Here is a 23579-nt window from a genome sequence, read left to right as displayed (position 1 = left end):
TTTAAGTGTTTATGGTTTATGGCCACGCATACGGTACTTGGAAAATCTTGTTGCATTGCATCTGGTTAAGTTAGGACACGGCGTTATGCCGTTTAAATGTACTTTTTAAAGCTGCAACATAACTAAACAGCAACATCATGAGCTGTTTATTTCAGTTTATTTCCCCCACTTGTCTGAATGGCAGCTAGGGTATGGCAACAACTGCCACAAGCTCTACTTCCAAGTTCAACGTATATAAAGATGATAAAGTAAAAACCATTTACTTGTATTGTTTCTTTAATATTGTGAAAAATGTTTTACTCCTGGTTAAAATGACACTGTAAATTGCAACATGTGTGGTTTCATCATCTTTTTTTTTTTGAATGGAACACAATTAGTTTAACCGAGCATTTACACATCTTTAATTTGTAAATATGTTTTTTTTTGTGTACACCAAACTTGTGCATTTTGAAGCAAAAACAAATTGAAGGAGTAAGGATGCTGTATCTGATATACTTTGGCATGTACAACATCGGAACATTATAATAGCAACAAACTATTATATAACCACATATCCGGTAGTAACATCTTGACACGACCTACATCGGACTGAAAATTATTCCTGATCCTCATTCTAAATGGCATAATGAGGCTGATTTACAAAGATTTATGAAATGAGGACTTGTAGCCCAAACACAGCTCTCCTTTATAATGGGTGTGCATTATATTGCTAGTTAATTAAGAAGAGAACTGGGGAAAAATATACACACAGAAAAAGCCATTCTAAGATGGAAGGATCTTCACACTCCACTTGTGAGACAAGCTGTTGCCAGAATGCAATGTATAGACTGGCCCAATCTAAAAACTTTAAAACAGCCTCTGTATGTTTTATATATATATATATATATATATAAAAAGGAAATGCAAAGCTGTTGAGCTTTCAAATTCCACTTGAGAAACCTGAATATCACAATTTAGGGTCCATGACAACAATTCTCAGTCTACAGCCACTGACACAAGTGCTACTATGTGCTAAATAGTCACTGAACACACAATGGTGTGTAAAAAAACAAAAACAAATTACTATTACTCAAAATGTATGGAGAACAAGTTGCTTAACAGTACTTCCAATTCTAGAGTAACACTTCTTTTCAGAAAAAAAACCCTAACAATTATTCTAGACATGACTGCTGAAATGATAACAGTTTATGACAGACACTGCACTGGAAACCATTGAAAATTTGCATTAATTCAAAAGCACTTGCGTCAGTTCGTAACACCAGCAGCTAACTCACAATCGAGTCTCAAATGGGCTCCTTATTAATAAATGGGCTTATGGGCAGATCAGAAGTAGAACTCATGTTCTTAGCCACAGAAGCACTGCTGGCTGAGAGTTCTAGATCTCAAAAAGGGATAGGTATGAAGAATTTGAGTTCAAACTAGAGCTCATTGATTCTGTTCATAATTTTTCTTGTAAAACGGCTGTTGTCAGTCTGAGACTCCACTTTTGGTGCGTTTGCCATGTAGTGAAACACCCGAGGACACTGCGTGACCATTGCAAGTGGCATCCAAGGACTCCTGCCCGTCCTCTAGTTCAGGAAGTGACTCCTCTATCTCCTTCATACGGGTCATGACCCGGTCAATGGTTGCTATGGTGACCAGGTTGAAGTCATGCAGGTTGACCAGGTGAAGAAGAAAGTTCCGACACAAATTCCTGCGAATGATATATGGTCCGCAGTTCTCCACAAACAACATGCTTGCTTGACTCATCTGATTATCAGCAATGAATCTGTAGAATGGACAGTGAGCAAATAAGATGCAACCGTTTTTTTCTAAGTCAAGGTTTTAAAGCAAATTAAAGAGTTATTATAAGAAAAAATAAACCAATAAATGTTTTTTACCCATTCTTCATTACGTGAAGGTTCCACAACTTCATGACTTCTTTTTCTCCTTCATTCACATCTGTGAATTCTTCAATTTGCTTCAGGCAAAACAAAGCATACTACTATCAGTGCAAACAATGCATGAACCGAACCGTTTCAGTGAGTGAAACAATGATCTTCATATATTATTCTTCTATTATAATGCATAAAAGATCCACTCTTCCACTCAAATGCAAATATCAAATATTTTGGTTCAGAGAATACAACTTGCTTGACCAGTTGACTTACCGTGGTGGTCTTTTCTTGGAGCCACTCTGGGTCCCTTTCATCCTCGCTGTCCACCTCCATCTCTTGTGGACGGAGGGGCATGCAGCTGTCGCTGTGGAAATACAGACGGTTATGTCCGCTGACATAAGTCCGCTGCTGCTCTGGTTCACCATCCTCAGACTCCAAAAACTCAGACAGGCTTGGCTTGGTTCGCTTTGGCCTAAGTGAATGTGGGAGATTAAACAACCATGGGTAACATTTCTGGCATCACAACCATAAAACAGGAGTTTTCTACATTTATCTGTATTAAATTTTAAGAGCTTGCAGCACCATACATGCACAATCATACATCATTTATGCTGAATATTCCAAAAATACATTCTGTAAGGTCATGTAAATGCCCTAAGCAGTGATTCTTTTTAACAAGTAAAACTCATAATGGTTTAACAAACTCAAAAAACAAAAAAATGTAATAAATATTTTCCTGTTTATTCCTGTAAAGCTGCTTTGAAACAATATGTATTGTATAAAGCGCTATATAAATAAAGGTGTCTTGACATACACCAATTTTGTTCTATGTAAAAACCTTTACTGGCATTCTGGCGTATTCAATGTGCAGGATCTAGAACAAGCTGCTCACAGAAGCCAGAGAGAGAGAGAGAGAAGGCAAGAAGACAAGCGTGTTATAAGTTATGGCAGAGGATTCATTCCGCAGCAGAAGCACCAAACTTTATTTTAAACTGCGCGTTCAATGCTCCCTAATCTGATATACGCATGATCGCGAAATTGAAAGTAAAAGGGGACGTGCATTCAAACGCAATTTCAATACGTTACTGCTTTTTGAAAGCGGCTCCCTGAGGCATGAGAATTTCTCATAATATGAAAGCTATCTAGTTGTAACCATCTAACAGAATTTTGAGTACTTTGATTATGGTTAAAGTTTGCACTTAATATCTATGATCAATTTGTAGGGAGGAGTTCAATCAAATGGGAAAGAATACAGTAGGCTAGGCTACTGCTGTCTTTTACTGTATATGATAATTTATACTCAGAAAGTGGAAATCAAATGACATTCATTACAAGACGATTAGTTAAAACATTTCAAATGCATCAGCAAACTATTTTTAATTTCTAGTCATGAATTTCATCATTATGGATTTCTTAAAAATACTATGCAAAAATATTGTCTTCATATCGTTCTTGTTAACCCAATTTTGTGTCTCGTCTCGTGAGATCAGTGACCCCCAGTAATTAAATGACAACATTTTCCTTTTAGGGCGAACTAATTCTTTAAGAATTGTCAAATTTGATTTCATGATGACTTTTTTTAAAAAAAACTATTCAAAATACAGTATATAAATTAACCTAGTCAACAATAAAGCATTTTTCCCAAAATACTGACACACATTTCGACTTTTCATACCGACAAACAAGTATGTGTGTGACAGCTGTCCTTTTCACAGGACCGTTGCGACTGAAGGCAAACCCAGGCTGGCTGTGGATGTCTTGTGGATTGCCGACATACGAGCCGTCATAGCACTCATTTATGGAAACGTCTATCCGAGCACCTTTAGGATGAGGCTGAAAAACATGGACATTTTTACAGTCATGTGACTGAATTCTTGAAACTGTCTATGAAATTTAAGAGATATCACCAATGATTATAGCATAAGCTCTTCTATTTCTTGTTGCAATGAAAGTTTTTATGCATACAGAAACTATATAAGAAGAAATAAAAGGAATATAAGGAACTGTACACTGCAAGTATTAAAATAATAAAACTGTTGTATTCATCTTTTGAAACAAAGCAAGCAAATGCTCATGATAGTGTATTGCTGTTCTCACCACATAGTTGAAGATGAATCTACTGTGGGAGAGTTTGAGGTGTTTCAGCAGACTGTAGAGTTTACGGCAGTTGAGAGTGCACCAGGGACAGTGCAGGTCATCTCTGGCCTCTGTTTGCTGACGAGTGTTATTGTTGTACAGAAACTGTGGACAAACAAAAAAAACAGCATGCTGCATGAAGTTCAAGATTTTATTTCTCCAGTAAACCTTCAGTGTAAATTGTGTTTTCTGACTATTTGGTAATATTGGACTTCAAAGGGCTATATGTAGAATTCAGAAACCCTTGTTATTAGCAACACTGATGGCCATTAACAAACTGAAGTCATCAACTTATGTGTTGAGTCATGCACACGTAACATAAGAAACTGAACATGACTCAAGGGTAGGCGATATAGCCTCAAAATTATATCACGATATTTCAAGTATATTTTCAATAACGATATATATGACGATATAGAAAAAAATATATGGAACAAAAGTTTTTTGGTTATTGAAGCTGATTGGCAGTAGCATTTATAAGTGCGAACAAAATGAACTGCGTTGTTCATCCTTTTCCAATGAGCTAATGATTGACAGTGAGCATTGATGACAGAATATTTAATTCAAAGTGTAAATCTATTGTCATGAGGTGGCAGGAAATCTTAAGTAAAACTATAAAATAACATTTTAGTTTAACAGTAACTTAAGTATTTTATGCCAGTTCTGTCTGAATAGTCGATTATGATTGGCTGGAAGGTGTGCAATGAAATAGTGCACAGGTAGGTCCAAGTCAGATGAATCATCGTTGTATATTAATACGCTGTTTTTATTATAAAAAACTTGCATACAGAGAGCGGAGATCGCGCTGCAGATTCAGGAACACAGAAACTTATCAACGCCGCCCGCGACTTTTAGCAATAAAATAGCTAAGCTACTAGATCACTACATTATATATCTCAGCAATGATGGGTTTACATTGCTATTTAATTTAATAAACGCACATCCTTATTTTTTAAGAGACGCAAAACAGAAGCAGTCACGCATGTAAGAATCTCTCTCTATATATATATAATTAATTCAAATAAATGCTACAATCCATTAATTCAAATAAACATATTACATTATACACGACTTTATCTGTGTGTCTGATCCAAAGAAGGCAGAATGCTAAAATAAACAAAAATAAACATCAATGTTACCCTACCGGTCAAATCTTGCACTGCATTAATACATGAACATCAATAACAGCTTTAAGTTGTCAATGTTATGTCAGTTATCAAGTAGCTCCTTTTTAGGTACTAAATCTTCATCGGAGGCTGACATGCTGCTCTTCATGTTTATTCTCAGACAGGTGTTGTTGTGCTTAGGGAAAGTAAATCTGCAATACGTAATCACGTCGCTGATATGACACTTTTTTTTTATCATGTAAAAATGTATGTATTTGTTATATTATCGTGGACGGTATGATATGGCACACCCGTACTCAAGGCTCTTGACTCATATGTAGAGTGAAAATAAGTGATAAATTGTTAACAAACATCCAGACGGTGTCTGCTCTGAGGAGAGTAACGTTTAGATGAATATGTAAATATATACTGCATACTTTCCTCACAATAACAAAACAAACAAAAATGACAGCGGTGAGAAAACAGCAGTAAAGAAATAATTTGATCATAGCGATGTGGATATGCTTGCCCCAGCTCTGGAATTCATGTCGATAGATGAGGTAATTAAAATGCTAAACTTTTTTTTAAAGTATATTAGAGACTATAGACTATATGGCTATGTGAGACTATAATTTGAATGAATCCATTTTCTTTGCATGACACAGGGCTGCAAGTAATGGTTATTTTGATACAATTAGTTGGCCGTAGGGCAGCACGATTAATCGAAACTGAACAGTTATTTCTACGTTTATCTTCACATTAGGAATAGAAAGTAAAAAAAAAAAAAATTATTAGGAGCACAAGTGCTCCTTAAGAAAAAAGTTAGTGTAGAGCCCTGTAAAGGTATGTTTGTGCTATACATTATGTGCAAAAAGCAAACTAAGCAAAAGGAGTTTAAATCCCTACATTAAAATGATATTAAAGAAAAACAAAAACACTTGCTCAGTGTAACCAGATAATGTTCTGCAGGAACACTATAAACACAGTACCTGTTACTGTAATTTCTTTATCCTGTAGAAAAGTCTTACATTTTTATTCAAATTACACGCTGTTATGAAGTTATCCCTTTATAGTTACTGCTTTCATAAAATACTTGAATTATATGTTGACTTTTAAATTGAAAATGTAGCCAATAGCACATATTTCCAATAGCAGATTTCAGCTAAATTAATGTTTTTGCGCTGATTATTAATGGGCTCCCTTTCGACTGTGTTCTGTCTGACAAGTCGGTGCTCCTTCAGTGAAGGTAAAAGTTTAAAGTCAGACTGTCAGGACGTGCTTTCATGTAAAATGGTGATACTTGCATGACTAAGTAGCATTTACAGATGATGATATAACTACTGTTCTCGATATAGATGAGTAGTTATATCCTCATCTGTAAATGCTACTAATTCATGCAAGTATTTCCATTTGGCATTTATTATTTAAATAATAATTATTATTATTATTTCCATTTTGCCTCATTTACAGATGAAGATATAACTACTGTTCTCGATATAGATCAGTGGATACAACATGTAAAATGAACGTTTTGTGCTGAGAATGCAGATGCACACATATTTGTCAAAGAGCTGGGTGCAAACACTAATGCAGTCACTTGAAGCATAAGATAAACAATTCTCGTGATTTGGGCACTTGGATAATGCACCTTTCCCTGCATCAGCTCACTTTATTTCCACTTCACTATTTCTAGATGCAAATTTTGTCCATAAAAATTGTGTTATTCAGTGATATAATTTGGTTAGACTGGTGGAAGCTTTTTGTGCACAGAGGGCAGACCTGATTAATTGATAATAAAAATCGTTATCGTTGATTTTCAATATCAATTATTATCGAATTTAACACAGTACAGTATAAGCATTTGTTTTTATGTGACATAGAACGTAAAGAAAGGCTTTCAGAAGCATGCATAAACATTTAGATATTGGCAAAAACATCTCACGTCCTTCACATAAAAATCAGTCTACTCTTTAATCCAACCTAGGAAGTCAGGGAAGGTTATTAATAGATATAGACCATTTAAAAAGTGCAATATACATATGTAAAATGTATTATCATAAAGAGTTCAAAATTTCTACCTGGTAAAAGATGCGTAGTTTCTGTCTGGGTTCACAGGGGGACTGCTCTCTCCTGGTCTGTATGCTGGTGCTCACTGAATCCTTTACCGCTGAGAGAAAAGAACATTAAACAGCTATATTCATCATTACAGGTCCATCACAAAACAGAGCCTTGATCAGATATTACATACGAGAAAAAGGCAGATCCTGCATTATGTTTATGATTATAGTCTTTAGATAAGAATTTAGTATGTTTCAGTCCAAGCAGGCCATGAGTGCTAACAAACTTATAAAAAGACAGGGCTCAAAGTTAAGGATTTTTTTCTTGGTTAATTTTTACTTGCCCTGCCAAAATGTTGACTGGCACTAGGGCTGGGCGATATGTGAATTTTTTGAAGGGAAAAAATAAAAAAAATAAAAAAAATAAAAAAAATAAAAAATCGCCTTCAAAAATATTGCGATATCCGTTAATATCATCTACTTCGCACTGACCCCGCCCACTCCCCTGCACGCGCCACAAAATTGTCCAGGCATAAAATGGAGGACAACGGTTGTACCGATGTACAGAAAAGATGTACATCGGTTATTTGGCAGTATTATGGATTTAAACCAAATGCAAATGGTGAACCAGCGGATCCAACAGAGGCTATCTGCAGGCTGTGCAAAAAAAAAGAAAGAAAGTGAAGGTTAAAGATGCACAGACCACTAATCACACAGCCATATCAACAAACACCACCCAGCAGTAGCGGCCTCATTTGAGCCCCGCTCTGCAGCCGCTTCTCAAAGTTGACAGATCAAAATCCCCTCCTGAACAAAATCTTAAGACCAGGGGATCCATTGCAAGTTTTACACATTTCGCACTAGTGGATCATAACCGGTTTGTAAGTACTGCTTCAAAATGCCAAAAGAAGAAACAGGAGCAAGAGACAAAAAATAGAGAGTAGGCAATTTATTGAAAACTGCATTTAAACTCAAACAGGCCGTTCATCAGCTGATCAAAAGTTTAAGACCATAGCCCAAAAATAAACGCACAACAGAACTAAAAGTGTCAAAAAAGGACTCAGTAGTGAGTAGCCCCACCGTTCTTGTTGATCACTTAAAAACTTGTTTCGGGATACTTGATGCGACTGTTTCCAGGAGGTGCTCCATGTGGTGAAGATGGCTTCACGAAGGGCATCCACAGTCTGGAACTGACATCCATTTTTGTAAACTTCCCTTGCCATCCATCCCCAAATGTTCTCAATGGGATTTAGATCAGGGGAACATGCAGGATGGTCCAAAAGAGCAACGTTTTTCTCCTCGAAGAAGTCCTTTGTCAGGCAGGCTTTGTAAATTGTAGCGTTGTCCTGTTGAAAGACCCAGTCATTAACGCACAGACAGGGGCCCTCGGTCAAGAGGGATGCCCGCTGCAACAGATCCACATAGCCAGTCGCCGTTTGACGCCCCTGCACAACCTGAAGCTCCATTTTCCCATTGAAGGAAAAAGCACCCCAGATCATGATGGAGCCTCCTCCACTGTGCCGCGTAGAAAACATCTCAGGTGGGATATCCTTGTCATGCCAGTAACGTTGGAAGCCATCAGGACAGTCCAGGTTAATTTTTTTCTCGTCAGAGAATAAAACTTTCTTCCACTTTTCAATGTCCCATGTTTGGTGCTCCCTTGCAAATTCTAAATGGGCAAGTTTGTGTCATGGGAGGAGACGTGCCTTTGAAGACGTTTTTTGTTCTTGAAGCCCTTCTCCAGCAGATGACGTCTTATGGTTATTGGGCTGCAGTCAGCATCAGTAAGGGCCTTAATTTGGGTTGAGGATCGACCCGTGTCTTCACGAACAACCCGTCGGATCCTGCGGATCAGTGCAGGTGAAATCGTTTTGGGTCTACCACTTGACTTTTTTGTCCCATAACTCTCAGGATTTTTTAAGAAATGTAAAATGACTGTCTTACTGCGTCCAACCTCAGCAGCAATGGCGCCTTACGATAGGCCTTGCTTGTGCAGCTCAACAATCCTGCCACGTTCAAAGAGAGAAAGCCTTTTTGCCTTTGCCATCAGGAGATCTCGACAGTATGACTGCTTGAAGGACAATGACATGAAAGCTATATTTTTGTGCAGATTAGACCTTTTTATGGCTATGGTCTTAAACTTTTGATCAGCTGATGAACGGCCGGTTTGGGTTTAAATACAGTTTTCAATAAATTGCCTACTCTCTATTTTTTGTCTCTTGCTCCTGTTTCTTCTTTTTAGCATTTTGAAGCAGCACTTACAACCCGGTTATGATCCACAAGTGCAAAATGTGTAAAACTTGCAATGCATCCCCTGGTCTTAAGATTTTGTTCAGGAGTTTATGTGGTCAAGCAGCAATGACACCTTAAATGTCAATTAGAGCTTAGATTGTGCTCAAAAAAATCAAGCCCGACCCTACCCGAGCCTGTGCACGTTGTGTCCGAGCCTTTCCCGGCCCGACACATTAACTGTAATTATGAGAACGAGCCTGTAATGAGCGAAGTGGACCGGTGTGACTCATGTTAAAACTAACATTAATTAAATAAGCTGATAACATCACTGTTTTCCCAGAGCGACTGTACAGCCAAATCAAATTTTGCTGCAATATTGTCCTGTTTAACACTGTGAAGCTGCTTTGAAACAATCGTCATTGTAAAAGCGCAATATAAATTATCAACTATAAATAAAGTTGACTTGACTTGACTCAGCTCAATAATCCGCAGACGCGCTCATGAACTGCTCACTGGTAAAATAATTAAATCCAGCTCAGACATTTATCTGTAGCTTACTTTGTCGTAGCCATTAAAGAATGTTTGTCTTCTTTCTTTTTGTATATTATGTTTGAATAGGCCTATTATTATATTAGTTTTACATTTCATCTGATTATGATCAGTGCAAAGATGCGAGTGAGTCAGAAATGATTTTGGTGGTTATATTTAGTTTAATATTAAGTTTTGTTTTGTAGAAAGCATTCTTTCGTTTTGTTTAAATTGTAGCTTAATTTTAATAAAGGTTTCTTTGGCCAATTGCCTGGGTTTAATAAATAACAAGCAAATAGCAGACATTAATCGTGACGAAGTCACCGGAGTGATCGCTTTCATTGCTTATGAACTGGAGCGCATCTCATAAATAAACTGAAATGCAGCAGGCTACTTGCCTCACAGACATGTGAAATATGCGGATAGAAAGCTTAAAATGTCCACTTTTAAATTAAACAACTCAAAACTAAAATATTTAATTAAGCAAAGTGCAGTGTTCACGCGAGTAGCTCATGCGTTTCTGTTCAGAATAGGCTACTGCGCTCCATCACTGCATGAGCTATGAGTTTAACTCATTTTTACACCACTTAAATATATTTTTCTTTCATTTTTTATATTATAATTTTATTCTAACACCTTTATTTTATAGTATTTAAAATACAGGCATATGGTTGGCTTTTATATACATTTTCAACCGTTTAAAGTTGAGCTATTTTTCCTCCCAAAGGTTTCTCTCTCGTTTTATTTTTAGCGTTAGAAGGCTATTTTAAATGTTTTCAAGGATTCCATGTTTGATTAATGTTTGTATTATTAATAGGCTATTATATTTATAATTTTGCCTAATAGCCAATAATATTTTTAGAACATTAATGTTTTAAAACATTTAGCCAAGCCAACGTGCTTCTTTGCGTGTGTATAATGAAAACACAACCAACATCTTATCCACAAATCCATTTTTTTGCTTTTACACATATAGGCTACTGTAGTTATGCATCAAAAACACTAAAAAGGTGAGTGTATGGTAACTACTATTTATAATGTATTTGGCAACGCAATGTCCTGTGAGTTTATCAGTCGTCATTTTTATGATACTGTCGATTATCGTCTGATAACACTGACTATTATCGATATCGAGATATTTGAGACATCGTGATATATGATAATATCGTAATATCGCCCAGCCCTAACTGGCACCACCACAAACATGTATAAATACATAAAATAGGCCTAGTTATCTCTTTAATCTTAACCTTTTATCTTCATAAAAATTTCATGACATCAAAACCTACTAGCCTAACTCATATTTATTGTTAGAGATAAGTATACTGTCAGTAATAAAATAAGAACAAATAATCAAATTACAAGCAACGTTTTTTCAGGAAGGTCTAACAGGGTGATTAATTGAGGAATCAACTTTCCCTTGAGCCTTTAATAAATAAAGTCATGGTAATAAAATAATATCCTGTAAGTTTCAGAGATGAAAACTTTTTTGTTAGTCAAAGAAAAGCTTTTTAGACACTAGGCCCAGAAAACGAGGCTCTCAAATCAATGACGTATTAGAAGGGTGAAACGCTGCCTCAATGGCCCTGTCCCAAATGGCACACTTCCTGTGCACTTTCGGTCTTGTTGACTTACAATGGCCGCTGCGTGCGCGTGTCCATTAAGTCCATGAGACCACAGGGTGTCCCATTTGTCATTTTAGGTCTCAGAAGGGTGCTCGCGAGCACCGCCGTTATGCGCCCTCGCCGTTATGCGCCCTAACGCCGCATTCACACGGGGCGTAGGCGTTAACGCTTGACGGAGGGCGTGGCTGAAGCTGAGTGCTGACGCGATCGTCATAGTGACAACAGCCAATCACATTAACTTGCCGCTTGGACCAAAACACAACACAAAAAAGCGCCTTTTTTGGTTGTATGTGCGAGTGCGATTGCCCGTGTAGTTGTTGTCAGCGCACTGCACAGGTGCACGAAGCTGTTAAGTACATTAAATCCCGAAAAAGCGCCGACAGCGGGAAGAATATCACGTAGTGGTCCAGGAGCTGCGTCTGGATTTTTAACGGTCTATGGTCTGGATGGTTCACGGAGCAGTAATGAACGCAATTGGCTAGCGTCTGCTGTAGGATATTTGCATACGGCGATCTGATTGGATGACGCCTGCGCTGGCGCTTGAAAAGTTGAGAATTCTTCAACTTCTGCCGCTTGCAACGCGAGTGAAGCGCCGCGACGGAACCCACAATTCAGTTCGGCAACGGATGATGTCACCCATTCAAAGTAAATGGGAAGCGTTAACGCCTACGCCCCGTGTGAATGCGGCGTTAGCGGCCGTTATGCGCCCTCGCTGCGCACTTCTGCCGAGCCCGCACTGGTGCGAGCTACGCAGCGGACTTCTTCCAGGCAGTCAAAGCGCCATTACGTCGTGAATGTGCGGACTCAGAGGAAGACCGTGAGGGTTTAGGGTGCCATTTGGGACAGGGCCTATGTGTAAGCTGCTTCTGTAGCCCCGCTCCCGGATCGTGGAGCTTAACTGATCGCGTTACCAAGCAATAAACATGCAGAAGACAGCAAGATAATTGTAAACAAGACACAGATGCTGGATTTTTTAACTGTAGTGTTTGTTCCTAAGCTCTAACTTGGGAATGGCCTCACAGGGCAGCGAAGCATTCTGGGAGTTGTAGTCTTTCATCCTCATGAGACAAAAATAAATTCTGTCTTTTCTCAGTCTAGAAGGCACCAAATTTACAAAAAAAAAAAAAATCATATTTCTACTACATTAAGGCCCCGATCACACCAAATGCGTTTTTCAGGTTTGAAAACGCGAAGCACACTGCACTGCCTTTTTTAGTTGCCGTTTTTTCATTCAGAAAAGAGCAGTGCGCTGCAGATTTTTAATGTTGCTAGGAAACCCCCGAATCAGCTGTCCTGTCAATCTAATCAATGTAACGGTCACCACAACGGAAGACCACCTCTCCATTCATTCGACTGGACAACAGAAAATAAACATCATTTTGACTTGTGAGTTGACTTTTTTTCAACTTCATGCGCTCGGAGCGCTCCTTCAAAAAAGCGAGGCGCAGCAAGCGGTTAAAGCGCGAGGCGCCCAGAGCGCAAAAGCAGTGCGCATAACGCTCTCTGCCAACTTAAATCCATTCAAAAAAGGCGCCTCTCGCTGCAAAAATGCGTTCTGTGTGATCGGGGCCGAAATGACCCAGTTTAAATACAGATTCATCTTTCCAGCGCTGAAGTACCCCTTTAACAGGCACTGTCATGTTATGCGCACTGGAGCTCTGCATCGCTCTCTCTCTCCCGGTTTGTGGATAGTAACAATGTAACACATGGTTTAATATCATTGCTTACAGAAAGGGTTTGGCAATATAGAATTTGCAATATAACGTCTATATATATCGATAATTAATAGTTTGTGTATTTTGTAATTTCTCCAGTACCTACAGCAGAACTGATAGCATCAGAGTTTATCGATACTGCGGTCTTTCATAATTTAGCACTGGGGCTCATTTAATACTGGGTCTCGGTACCCATCCCTAATAATACGTTTTTTTTTGTAGTAATCACGGCTTTGAACGATTATATAATCGTAGCATCCATAATCGTAATCACGATTCAATTAAATTAGAAATAGAAATTCAATTTATTGTGCAGCCCTACTACATTTTGCAGAAAGTTTTCAAATTAAGTTATGTAATAAAGAAATATGCATTGTACTTCATCTTTAGCATTATAATTTTCCCTGCACAGAATAAAGATTGATGGCTCTTATTGCAGGCATCGTCAGCATGAGATTTGCAATTATTGGCCAATAGCGATCAGTAGCCGATCAATCGGAGCACCCCTACTAAGACATAACAGACAAGGATATATTTTTTTACAAGGATACTCAATAAACATAATTTTGACATAATTCTCTGTGAATTTGTTTTTCCAAAGCCAAAGGTGAGAGAACTCAATTCGGTACTTGCAGTGTGAGGTGTGCTCAGAAAGCAGCCTCTCAGAAATAGCTCAACACATGCAAGAGATACACTTTCATGCCGATGCAGCACTGGCTCTATCGAGTACCATACAGTGTCGTCAACTGTCTTGAGTGTTGTTTACATTGGCCCCGGGCCATCAGGCAATCCTCGAGCCTTGAAAGATCAGGAAGATCCTTGCTTTCTTACCAACAGGTGCAGGTCGGAGAGTGCTGGGTCTGCTCTCTGTGGTGCTGGTGTCAGAATTGCGGGTGGAGAGAGGCTTGGCCACAGGGGCTGTTGAAGGGTCACTCGGGTCACCTGTCCAGCGAAGGCTGAACTGCAAAGTGGGTCCCTGAGAGAACGTCTCAAATGGGGGCAACCTCTTCAAAACACAAGAATCAATAATTGCAATCTACATCGCCACTGAATATATTCTATACAACTATTAAAATATGGGATTTAAAACAGGAAATAAAGCTTCAGGGTTTAAAAAGAAATTAACAACATTATCATGACAACATTTTAGAGGTCTGCACGGGCTTTAAACTGAAGCCCGAACCCAGCCTGTTCTCGAGATTGTTTAACCCGACCATTACATTTACATGTTAAACCCGAACCTAAGGTCCGTTTCGCACAGCAAAATAAATAACATTTTCTTTTTTGCAATACATTTGTGGCAGAGGGGGCGTGGTTTAGCGAGGTCTGCACAAAGTGAGAGTCAGGAGAGCGGCGGGAAAGTAACCTAGGTCAAGTGCAAATTAGGGCTGTGCAATATATCAAAATTACCAAAATATCGCAAATGTACATATCGCAATATGCATATCGCAACGGCACTCAATATCTGAATGATTTTAATAGGCTATTTCAACACAGGGTTGACGCATATAGCAGAGAATAGACTGGGCACACGACTGTTACTTATGGGACTTGCTTGATGTTAAAAAAAGAGTTATTAAATGCAATAATTTGCTAAAAACAATAACTTGCAGTCTCGCGCTGTCTGACACACACCGAAACGTTAACGATTTGAAATATAAATGGTTGCTAAAAAACTGCTGGTCATTTTCAGAAGTTGTAGCGATGCGTTTTTTTTCCCAGAAAGAATGTGAAACACAAATTGTTTCATTCTCAGTTTTTCAATAATTGTTTTTATAAAATTTAAATAGATTTTACACACTAATAGCAATATCATATCACATATCGAATATCGCATTATTTAACAAGATTACATTTTTCTTTAATATCGCACAGCCCTAGTGCAAATGATAAACACCTCTGTCTGACTGCAATAATTGGCACGGATAGACGGTGTAAAAGCCACAAAAGAACAAGGACTGAAGGAGAGAGAAGCTGAGGATTCGTGTGTGTTTGCTGGATGCTCTGGAGAGCCGTGGGGGAAACTGTGTGGATTGTATTGAGTTTATTATAATGCTGTGAGCGCGACGTAGACTATATGCTTTGAAGTTGAAGAAACAAAATAAAACACAAGTCTAAGCAGTCTTCTTCCTCTTTTTTTACTAACATTGTTACAATGTATCTAAAGATTGTTTGTTAAGGTAAACGAATACATAACGGTTTCTGAAACTAAAACTTAAACTTCAAAAAGTTCACTCAGTGTTGCTAAACTATTTACACAAATATATCCATCTCAGTACGAGTTATGAAGAAAGAGAACGGTATCGACAGTCAATCATAATTCTTCCAGAGTGTAGCTTTTCCTGCTTCATGGAATTAGTGATAAGTTTTCACTCAGTCATTTTTGAGTTATTCATGGTTAATGTTTGCTTCTGTCGTCTGCTGTGACCGAAATAGCATGCGAGAGCAGTGGCACATGCCCAAAACAGTTTAGTGACAAATGATATAGCCTATTAGCCTATATAATGATAATATACAAATGTATATATTTATGTGTGTGTGTCTTTAATCTGCACAAGTGCTTCTCTCTCTCACGTGCTCTTGGTCACAACACAGCAAGTAGGCAAAGAATGCAAACTATTATATAGCCGATTTATTTTTTCTTAGTTACAAAACTGAGCCTGACCCGAACCTGAGGCTGCTCATTAAACATTAGCCCGAACCCAAAACGAAACCTGCAAGTTAGCAGAGCTCGGGTAGCAGACCTCTACTACATTTGACTGCCAAATAACTCTGCACTTGTTTTGTTCAGAAATTCAAATGCTTGACAGGAAGGTTAACAGCTTATTTTTAGCAGAGATAACCAACCTTTCCATCCAGTATGGTCTCCCATGTGGCCCTCTTCTTGCTAACTGGACAATCTTCAATCTGTTGCATGGAAACCTCATACTCTCCATCCAGCAGCTGTAACCGCCTGAAGGACAATAGTTTTCAATGAGCTATCGTGCATGTCATAAGGTACAGTATACATTTTTTTCTGGCATTTCAAAGTGAAATGAAGCGTTCGAAAGCACTGAAATTACTAACCTGTTTTTATCGAAAACGGTCATCTGAGCAACAAATGTTTCAGTGGACTCTCCGTCACCTCTGTGGGATAATGATCGCTTCTTTCTGGATGGGAGTTCCTCTTTTACATCTACAGATAAAAGCATTAAGACTGTTTTGCTCTGTTTTGTTTCAGCCTAGCATTTGTGAGACTGAGGCTATAGCAACTGCAGTGAGCAGTCTGCAATTAACTGTGTTGACTATGTTTGAAAATGTAAGGTGCTAACTTTAACTGCTCTTCGCACCAATTCATGCATCATCATGGACAGATGATAGAAAAGGTTCGATTTCAGTCAGTCAATCACCATCAGATTTTCTGAAAAAAATTATACTCCTTAAAGTGATAGTTCACCCAAAAATGAAAATTAGATTTGTATCTGCTTATCCCCAGGGCATCCAAGATGTAGGTGTATTTGTTTCTTCAGTATAACACAAATTAAGATGTTTAACTCCAACCGTTGCTTGTATAATGCATGTCAATGGGGTCTAATTCTAATTAGACCCCATTATATGAGCAACGGTTGAAGTTAAAAATCCTAATTTGTGTTCTAATGAAGAAACAAACACACCTACATCTTTGATGCCCTGGGGTTAAGCAGATAAACATCAAATTTTCCTTTTTGGGGGAAGTATTCCTTTAAATGGTCATCCCTCTCCTTGATTCATGGACAGTAAAGTGAAAGTTCACACAAAAATGCAGTCATCTTTTCCCTTACACTCATGTTATTCCAAACTAGGGATGTGCTGATCCGATACTCAGTAGTATCAGTATCAGCTCCAATACGACCATTTGCCAGATCAGGTATCGGTCAGACAGGACCGATCCAAATCAGATATTGTGCACAAAACATTCTGTGTTATTGTTAGGCCCCAGTGCCACACAAAAGGCACAAAAAACATTATAAAGCAACATCAATGCCTTGTGCACTATATTAAAGGTCCCATGGCATGGATTGTTTTATTATTTTATAATGTTTCCGGTGTACTTATATTGTTAGTATGGTTTTTACTTAAAAAAAATGTCATAATTTAGAAATAAAGGGCATTTTTCTATACTGATATTAGCCCTCTGGCTGGAATGCTGTTTCAAGGGGAGTGTCTGCTGTGAGTCTTTAGTGAAAACACCCACTGTTGTGATTGGCGGACATCTTTGCATTTGAAACGAGATTACGTGCGGAGGGAGCATGGTTTAGTCAGGCGCGAGCAGCAGCAGCACTCACTGCCAGTCGAGAGAGAGACGGAAAGAGCTGGGGAAAGATTGCTGAGGAAGTGTTATTGTACCAAGTTTTTGAGAGTGCAAGTTTATTTTGTTTGTATCTGAGAGCTCTGAATAAACACGAGTGAACTTTGCAACGTTCTCTACTAATTCTCTGGGCGGGCAAAGCAGAGGAAGGGGAGGAAACCTTTCCTGTTATGACGTCATAACAGGAGAATTCAAGATCAGCTCGTCTGAGCTCTCATTTTCTCAAAGGCAGAGAAAGACAGCTAGAACTCGGTTTACACCGATCAACATTTCAATCCACTTGGAGACAACATTCCGGCTAGGGGAACTCATAATAATTTTACTGCCTAAATTTGCTCTGCATTTATCTCTCTTGTCCTTTCTTAGTCTGCTATTGTTCTGCCAATGATGCTTTTCTAATTAATATTATTATTATTATTATTATTATTATTATTATTATTATTATTTAACTGTTAATGCTATTGGATTCTATTACTGCTTTCTGTCTTTATATTTTATTTGTATTGCTTTTTCTTCATTTTCCTTTGTTTTTGTTTAGTTTTTCTTTGGACTTTTATCTGGCTTTTTTGTAAAGCACTTTGGTCAGTCGAGTGGCTGTTGTAAACGTGCTATATAAATAAATTGACCTTGACCATAATATTGTTGGAAAACCTCATAAAATAAAAATGTCATGCCATGGGACCTTTAAGTGTTCTGAAGTTTATAGTTCATGGTAAGTGTTCATAGTTTAATGTGAGGTATAGATGAATATTTAAGTCATTAAATTCAAGCTTTCATCTGCTACGGCTGTCAGTCATTCTCCATTCAGCTTTCAAACTGCCTGTCGCATTCAGTTATGACAGTCAACACAATGAAACTCTCTCCAAGATGATTCAATGTTCCTGTTATTATGCTTGATCTGCAGATGATAACACTATGTTTTTTTCATAAAATTACATTATTTTGCTGGAGTTAATTGCTGTTTCTAAATCGTGTTACTTTCTACCGTCTGTCTGTTAGATCATAACACTGGACTAGAGATTGTATTGTTCTTCACACACGGTAATTACAATTTTAAACTGCTAAAAGAAAAGACTAAATTTTTCATAGATAGATAAACTACGCATTGATTTCTTCCTCTTTCTTCCTGCTTCAAGGACATCATCCAGCGCATGGGATGTGCAAACGTGCTTTGTGCCTCTGTATTGGAGCCATCTGTATTATAATATTTGTGCGCTATGATAGATTATTAATAGGCTTTATTATTCTGCCCTACATATAATATGTTGTTGCCTCGTTAAAAAGCTGTGCTATACATTTAAAATAAATGTCTTTTAATTTCTTAGTATATAGGCCCTATGTCTATAAATATATTTACTTGTTTTTCCATTAATGTATTTTACAACGTGTAAAATACATTTATGTATTTTACCAGATTTAGTGCCACACTTATTCACTTTTATTTGTTCCTCACCTAATATTTTTCTTTCCACAATTTTTATTTTTATAATGTTATTATAAAGTAACTTTTATTATGAGTAACTTTTGCTGCCGAGTTATCCACTAATCTAGTTTATCCACCATCTAGTTTTATGGTATTATTTTTTGTCATAGATTGTGATTAATTATTATTTGCTGTTTATCCATTATAATGAAATTGTCTTTATTAAGTAGATTGTGTTTAACACACAAAAGGGTAATTATCAGTTCAACACACTAAACAAAACTGTGCTGTTATGGGATTGTTGGAATCGGTACATACCTATTCCAAACCTGTATGACTTTCTTAATCCTGTGGAACACATTTTTTTTTAAATGTTTTGTGCATATATTGGGGTCCAAAGAACACTGGACCCCAATAACTGACTTTGTATGGACAACATTTCTCAAAATATTGTTTATAGATAGCATTCTACAGAAGAAGCTGTACAGGTTTGTAACATGAGGGTGAGTAAATGACAGCATATTAATTTTTTGTATGAACTATCCCTTTAACTTAACACACTCAAGCCATGAAACAGATTAGGGTGTTCGCAGAGTTTTTCCACAGCATTCTACACCATTGCCACTCACCAATATTCTCATCTGCCTCACAGTTGATGAAGCCATTGGGGTCTCTTTTGCCTGTGCGAGACACCCTGAAGAGAAGAGAATAGGATTTGACCATGTGACTGTTACTGGGTTCAAACTCATTGCTGGACACCAGCAGGGAAGGGAAGGCACCAGGCTTGGTTTGGCTGAGATCCGGGTTCAAAGGCACCTGCTTTTTCCCCGTAGGCACTTGCTTTATAGGGCAACTGACATCCTGAGGGAAAAAAATGATCATCATAAAGAAAAAAGGTTATGATCTTAAAATCTGCATACTTTTTAAAAATATTGTTATGCCACCTGTATATTTTAATCTGATAACACATTTAAGAGAAGCTCACCTTACGCTTTTTATGACAGACTTTGACAAGTAGCACCTCAAGTGAAACTGAGTTTTGATCATTTTCTGAGTTTTGACATGGCTTATCTGGTAAAGAAACAAAATTATAATAGAACCCTGAAATGGTAATTGTACATTAACTCTTTCCCTGCCAAACAAAGATTTTACTGTTATTTGTAAGAAAACACTTCGCCGCCAAACACAGAATTTCAATGTTTATACAGTAGGGAGGCGATATTACACATCTTCTTACAGAGTACAGAATCTCCTGATCAAAACACAGAAGACAACGGAAAAAAAAAAACAAGCGATCGTATGTAAGCAGATGCATATGCAAAATAACATGATCATTAACTTTAAACATCATATAAATCAATTCTATCTAATGTTACTGAATGAAATGTCGACCCAGGGCAAGCTATAGGACTGTGCAAGCATAAGGGGTGTGGATGGACGTGATCTACTCCATCTGTGTTTGATCATCGTTCTGTATCTGAACTGGATGTAGTCTTTGACAAAATTCTCTCCGCTTTTTGTTCAAATTGTTGTTTTTTATGAAACCTACCCATATTCAAGTGTTGATTAAAAAAAAAGGAATGCATAAAGCTAAAATAAAAAATATATAGTTTAAAAGCAGAGGGTCTGCTATTTCTTTAAATATATTGCATGCTCAGATATTCATAGAAACAAAATATTGTATGGGCTATTACACTTTTGAGAAAATAATTTTTTTAAACACACTGGCGGGCAACTTAAAAAAAAAAAAAAACGCTGGCAGGGAAAGAGTTAAGATGATAATTCAGACACATTGGTACAATTTTGGGCAGATTTAGACTAACCATTCTTGTGAAAAAATCCAGTGAATGTCAGTTGCAGATGTGAAGTCAAACTGAAATCAAAAATGAAATCACCATTTGGAACAAAACATTGGAACATTTTCCTATAACACAATTTTTTTAATGAAAACTATTTAGTCGCTCTTAAACACAGTAATTCTTAAAACAACAAGATGTGCCTTTATAACAGATTTTGCCCAGATGTGTCCCAAATCAACCCAATCATTTGGTGAAAGTTAGAATAATTCTGCAAATTTGGCCAGTCGGTGTTGACCGATTTCACCGAAAATTTAGAATCTGACTGATTTCATCCAGCAGGAACAAAATCAAACATACTGGATATTTAGAGCCAATTTTAGAATACATAGGTTGCTTCTCAATATCCCTTCTCGTTTCCTTGCTCCTCCGTCCTCCATCCTACGACCCGGAAACCGATGGAGCTCAGCCATCTTGTAAGAGATCTCAATTCTCTAATTGCACCGTGAGAGGGCGAGGATGGAGGAGTGAGGAGGCTTCCTGAGGAGTCATGAGCGGAAGTGTTTTATCGACTAAATGTGACGCAAGCATTAATTCTCCTCCCCCTTCACATCGTGCCACAGTTTATTAATCATTATTAGTTTACATGTACAAGACATGAATGTTTGTCAAATAACAACACCTGACAGTTCCAGAATTATATCAAAGCACAAGAAAATGAAAGAAAGAAATAGAAAGAACTATTATACAACGAAAAAGCAGTTAATAACTGGAATTTGTTGTTAATAATAGCTAGTAATATTGATTAAAATATGGACAAATGTGGTATTTTGTGGAGGCTGAAGCTTACAATAAAGTTATCTCTAATGTTCAAGAATCCTGACTAAATCCAGCGGTGTCATCATTAACTGAAGCCGCTTTGAAGTGACGTTAAAGGGAGCGAGGATATATCAAGATTAAATTCCTCTGCCCTCATGTCTTTTCCTCGTGTCCTGAAGGGGTGGAGCTAAAGCGCGAGGAAAGGAAGCTAGGAAAGGAAACGAGGATGCACAAAATAAGAATTGGGAAGCACCCATATCGTTTTAATTTGTCACGTGTCTCCTAGCAATAAGGCGCACGTTTCTGCATTACTTTGTGTTCGGAACTGTATCTCTCAGATCGGAACTCGACTGGTAGTGTGTGTGATCCTCAGTTTTTCTCTGTAACCCTTTATAACGTCACCAGGTGTATTAGGACTATTGTCTTAAAATCTATCCAGATGTAGTAATGTATTCCAGCCTCACATTTGTCAAAACAAAACTTGCAAAACATCCGTAGAAAACCAATACCTCTGAGACTCGGGCTCCCCTTTCATTCTCTCCACACTGGACAGCAAGTCATCCACTTTAAATGCTTTCCTGAAGAAAAAAGAAAAAAAGACATTTATTCAATAAACACTTTAAGAGAGCTAAGCAAAGCAAAGCAACGCAAATCATTAAAACACTGAGGACTCACCTTTTGGCATTTGTTCGTGAGTTTCTATGAGACATAAAGGTGAGGGTCCTGTGAAGTAATATTGGCTGTGAAAGAGCAAGAAAAAACAGATTCAACTTTACTGTTAAAAGTAAATTCGGTGTTAAAACTTTTGATTAACTTATGAAGGTATACTTACAGCTATCAAGTTCCTTGTTCGAAGGAATCTGTAAATTTGAGTAGGCTCTGAAGGGAAAATGCAAAAGTTAATAACACATTATTTCAAAGTTTATTCTATAAAATGATGACATGTGTCTGTCACTTTTAAATCCTACATCTACAATAAAATGAAGGCTTTTAAGTAGCTGCTATCAAAATCAGACATTACTTGTTATTAGAGATAATAAAATGCCGTCTCATGTACAAACTCTTAAGACATACTAACAAATATAAACCTAAGGACTCATCCACGTATCTAATGGCAGAGCACTTTGTCATTACCAAGTGTTTTGACAGATGTGAGTGTTAACTTATTCACTCAGAGTCCTTCTGGAAGAGCTAATGTTTTTATTTTGTGTGCTAAATTAGACAGATGTGGACTCACTCTCAAAGGCCTGCAGGAAGAGCTCATGGTCGGCCTGCAGCTGCTCCATCTTGGGCTTCTTGAGTGAGCTCACGCCAGAAGACGGGTATACAGCACCATTGGCTTTACAGTTCATCACCTGAGCCGAGTATTTCTGAGGAGCCATCATAAACTACCAACTAACCGGAACTTCATACAAAAACAACACCAGGCGAAATGAATATCTGCACATTAATGACAGACAACCGCCCTCGCTCCTTAAACCAGCTCTTTATCATCACCTAAACATCAGATACCAGTGGTAACCAGTCTCTCTGACTACTACGTATTTTAATATTACTCATATGAGTAATACATATGACTTGTAAATATGTTATTGATGTATGTCCTCAGTCTGGTCACTGATCCTCAACAGATGAAAATTAGCACGTTAGCTTGCGGTCCTTCACAGCGACAAAAACACACTTAAATAACACCAGGCTATCCATCCATATAGGCAGCCGTTCACTATCCGGTTTAGAAAAGCGCTAGGGCTTATTAAATATTTGTTATTTACGACAGAAATTGCATTTATTTTGGATGGGAAAATCCTACCAAGTGATGGACATCGGTACTACTGTATCGCCCGAGCCCTTGAGGAAAGTGCCGTGATAACCCGCCTACTGCAGTGTGGCAGCCAATCAGAGATGTGGTTTGGTGAAATCGATGTTTTCTATTGGTCT

General features: G+C 37.8%; 1 protein-coding gene across 1 annotated transcript; it reads right to left on the bottom strand.

The window, feature by feature from the left end:
• Positions 1-258: 258 nt before the first annotated feature.
• Positions 259-23539, bottom strand: suz12b (SUZ12 polycomb repressive complex 2 subunit b). The gene is made up of 17 exons (XM_067459471.1): positions 23452-23539; positions 22879-23046; positions 22474-22520; positions 22317-22381; positions 22151-22219; positions 20850-20899; positions 20012-20097; positions 19656-19887; positions 16343-16451; positions 16124-16229; positions 14108-14282; positions 7198-7286; positions 3975-4118; positions 3553-3710; positions 2151-2349; positions 1881-1960; positions 259-1768 (listed from the first exon to the last, which is right to left on the bottom strand). Exons 2-17 carry the CDS (start codon positions 23024-23026, stop codon positions 1468-1470), a joined length of 2058 nt encoding a protein of 685 aa, XP_067315572.1. The 5' UTR covers positions 23027-23046; positions 23452-23539; the 3' UTR covers positions 259-1467.
• Positions 23540-23579: the final 40 nt, after the last annotated feature.

The sequence above is a fragment of the Pseudorasbora parva genome, chromosome 12, assembly GCF_024679245.1.
Source record: "Pseudorasbora parva isolate DD20220531a chromosome 12, ASM2467924v1, whole genome shotgun sequence".
In the NCBI taxonomy this organism is placed as follows: Eukaryota; Metazoa; Chordata; class Actinopteri; order Cypriniformes; family Gobionidae; genus Pseudorasbora; species Pseudorasbora parva.
Note: the sequence above shows the minus strand (reverse complement) of the source record. Positions and strands in the feature narration are given on the sequence as shown.